Here is a 3,915-nt window from a genome sequence, read left to right as displayed (position 1 = left end):
GATGGTGAACTAACTCTACCGCATCCCGATGGTGAACTAACTCCACTGCATCCCGATGGTGAGCTGCCTAACTCCACTGCATCCCGATGGTGAACTGTCTAACTCTGCCGCATCCCGATGGTGAACTGCGTAACTCTACTGCATCCCGATGGTGAACTGCCTAACTCCACCGCATCCCGGTGGTGAACTGCGTAACTCCACCGCATCCCGATGGTGAACTGCCTAACTCCGCCGCATCCCGATGGTGAACTGCATAACTCTACTGCATCCTGATGGTGAACTAACTCTACCGCATCCCGATGGTGAACTAACTCCACTGCATCCCGATGGTGAACTGCCTAACTCCACTGCATCCCGATGGTGAACTGCCTAACTCCGCCGCATCCCGATGGTGAACTGCGTAACTCTACTGCATCCCGATGGTGAACTAACTCCACTGCATCCCGATGGTGAACTAACTCCACCGCATCCCGATGGTGAACTAACTCCATCGCATCCCGATGGTGAACTAACTCCACCGCATCCCGATGGTGAACTAACTCTACCGCATCCCGATGGTGAACTAACTCCACCACATCCCGATGGTGAACTAACTCTACCACATCCCGATGGTGAACTGCCTAACTCCACGGCATCCCGATGGAGAACTACTTAATGACGTCCCTGGGTACACGTTGGATACGGCTCCTGCAATGATGGGCCGCTCACAGCTGTGGCCCTTTTGGCACAACCATTGTTCCTTCTTGTCCTGGAAACAAGGACTTGAGAGAGACCGTCCATCCATCCTAAAATCAGGACGTTTGGTTTTCTGTTGTTGAGTTGGAGTCATCCGCAGAGTCTGGAGATTGGTCCCTAGGAGACGTGTGATCTGCAGACATTTCCCTCCATGTCTGGGTTGCATTTTTCTCTCTGTCGATGGTGTCCTTCGATGCGTGAGAACAGCCTTTGGTGGGCATTAGGGGGTGGTCAGGCAGAAGGATGGCATGGGTGGAAGCGCTGATGCCTGAAGAAGGGTGCCGCAGGCAAAGTGACCCACGGAATGGGCTTGTAGGGGTAGGCCCCACACGGAGAGACGGATGGGCACAGACACACAGGCACACCACGCAGGCAACAGACACACAGGCGCACCGCACGGGCGACAGACACACAGGCACACCGCGCGGGCGACAGACACACAGGCACACCGCGCAGGCGACGGACGCACAGGCGCACTGTGCAGGCGCACTCTGTGGGAGGGCATCACTGATGTTTAAAAAGTGCCCGTTTCCAAGCCCCTTGGAGAAAGTGTCATAAAAAGACAAAACATGAATGATGTTTCTAAGGTGGGGGAAGGGGCTGAGCCCTAAGGGTAGAAGCTTCTGGAAAGTTCCCAGAGGGCCCAGAGCCCATTTAAGATGTCGTGCCTCCGTTAAGTGTCCAGAACTGTCTGTTCTTTCTGATTTGTCTTGGACATAGAACCGTAAGGAAATAAAAAGTAATGATGTGATGTGGGCCGGGCGCAGTGGCTCACGCCTGTAATCCCAGTACTTTGGGAGGCTGAGGCGGGTGAATCACCTAAAGTCAGGAATTTGTGACCAGCCTGGCCAACATGGTGAAACCGTCTCTACTAAAATTACAAAAAGTAGCTGGCCGTGGTGAGAGGCACTGTAGTCCCAGCTACTTGGGAGGCTGAGTGGGAGAATCGCTTGAACCCAGGAGGTGGAGGTTGTAGTGAGCCGAGATCGTGCCACTGCACTCCAGCCTGGGCAACAGAAGGAAACTCCGTCTCAAAAAACAAAACAACACAAAACAAAAAAACTACAAAAAAAATGCTGGTCACGGTGGCCCATGCCTGTATTCCAGCACTTCGGGAAGCCAAGGCGGGCAGATCACGAGGTCAGGAGATCGAGATCCTCCTGGCTAACATGGTGAAACCCTGTCCCTATTAAAAATACAAAAAAACTAGCCGGGCGTGGTGGCGGGCGCCTGGAGTCCCAGCTACTCGGGAGGCTGAGGCAGGAGAATGGTGTGAACCCGGGAGGCGGAGCTTGCAGTGAGCAGAGATGGGCCACTGCACTCCCGCCTGGGTGACAGAGCGAGACTCCGTCTCCAAAAACAAAACAAATGTGGCACGCAGGCTGGTGGCTGGCTGAGGTCAGTCCGGAGAAGCAGCATTTATTTATTTAATTAATTTATTTATTTATTGAGCTCTGTCACACGGGCGAGAGTGCAATGGCGTGATCTCCTCTCACTGCAAGCTCTGCCTCCCAGCTTCAAGTGATTCTCCTGCTTCAGCCTCCCAAGTAGCTGGGATTAAAGGCACCTGCCACCACGCCCAGCTAATTTTTTGTATTTTTAGTAGAGACTGAGTTTCACTATGTTGGCCAGGCTGCTCTCAAACTCCTGATCTCATGATCTGCCTACTTCGGCCTCCCAAAGTGCTGGGATTACAGGCGTGAGCCACCGCGCCCGGCCAGAAGCAGAATTTTTAAACTTGCTTGGCCCTCCCTAACACCAAACTTGTTGGTTCCTGGGCTGCAGGAAGCCAAGACTTGGAAATACATTCACCTTCGAGAATTCAACCTCAAAATGCATACGAAGTAGGTCAGGGTGGAAATAAGGCACTGCCCTTTCTCTAGGCACGCTGGAGTCCACACCCTGCCTTTGCCCAGTACCCTCTGAGGGAGAGGCCCTGTGCCTTGCACCCAGTGCAGCCCACAGAGGGAGGCCCTGTACCGGGCAAGCCGTGCCCACGAAGAGGCTGGCCTGCTGGGCTGTGGGGCCCGATGGCCTGACCCTGTTCTGACCACCCTCCTGCCCTGCCCTGCCCATGGCCCGTGCGCAGAAGTGGGCAGGCCTGGGTTACTGGGCTAGAGCCCCGAGATTGCCCCCTGCCCCACTGACTGAGTGTGGGGGAGCTGCTTGTCCACTTCCTCCTCGTGGGGCTCGGCCCTGGGTGGCTGGTGGCCAAGGCTGGTCTGGCGGGCGCTTGCTCTGAGTGGTGCGTCCCCTCAGCGCCCTGTGCTTCCTCGCAGGGATTGACTACAAGACCACCACCATCCTGCTGGACGGCCGGCGCGTGAAGCTGGAGCTCTGGTGAGTCGGGGCTGTGGCACTTCAGTTCCTGGCTGGGGACACGAATGCCGCTGGGAGAACAGAACCTTCAGAGGAGCAGGAAAACGTCCTGTGCACATTTCACGTGGGGGAGCCCCTCACAGCCCCTGTGTGAACACAGAATGGGTTCTGCTCTGAGAGGTAAACAGTCTGGGGCACTGTGTCCCGAGAGATCCCAGCTTCCCTTCTGCCCCAGAAGACCTGATTCCATGGTGGCTGTGGCCCTTCCCTCCCGCTTCTGCCGGCTTCACCTTAAAGAGCATTTCCCAGCCGGGTGGCGGCTCAGCCTGTCATCCCAGCGCTGTGGGGGCCGAGGAGGGTGGATCACCTGAGGTCAGGAGTCCGGGACCAGCTTGGCCAACATGGTGAAACCCCATCTCTACCAAAAATACAAAAATTGGGCTGGGCGCGGAGGCTCACGCCTGTAATCCCAGCACTTTGGGAGGCCCAGGTGGGTGGATCACAAGGTCAGATCGAGACCATCCTGGCTAACACGGTGAAACCCCGTCTCCACTAAAAATACAAAAAGTTGCCGGGCGCGGTGGCTCAAGCCTGTAATCCCAGCACTTTGGGAGGCCGAGGCGGGCGGATCACGAGGTCAGGAGATCGAGACCATCCTGGCTAACACGGTGAAACCCCGTCTCTACTAAAAATACAAAAAATTAGCCGGGCAAGGTGGCGGGCGCCTGTAGTTCCAGCTACTCGGAGGCTGAGGCGGGAGAATGGCGTCAACCCGGGAGGCGGAGCTTGCAGTGAGCCGAGATCGCGCCACTGCACTCCAGCCTGGGAGACACAGCGAGACTCCGTCTCAAAAAAAAAAAA

The 3,915-nt window shown here is 56.0% G+C and overlaps 1 protein-coding gene across 1 annotated transcript in view; it reads left to right on the top strand.

Annotated features, from left to right (window-relative positions):
* The window catches only part of RAB40C (RAB40C, member RAS oncogene family), a 30,743-nt gene extending 27,250 nt beyond the window's left edge, over positions 1-3,493 (top strand). The window contains exon 3 of the mRNA XM_026447554.1: positions 3,015-3,493. Coding sequence (XP_026303339.1) covers positions 3,015-3,079 — 65 coding nt within the window. The 3' untranslated portion in view covers positions 3,080-3,493. The remainder of the gene's footprint in view (positions 1-3,014) is intronic.
* Positions 3,494-3,915: the final 422 nt, after the last annotated feature.

Source organism: Piliocolobus tephrosceles, chromosome 17 (genome assembly GCF_002776525.5).
Source record: "Piliocolobus tephrosceles isolate RC106 chromosome 17, ASM277652v3, whole genome shotgun sequence".
NCBI lineage: Eukaryota > Metazoa > Chordata > Mammalia > Primates > Cercopithecidae > Piliocolobus > Piliocolobus tephrosceles.
This window is presented reverse-complemented; position numbering and strand designations above follow the sequence as displayed.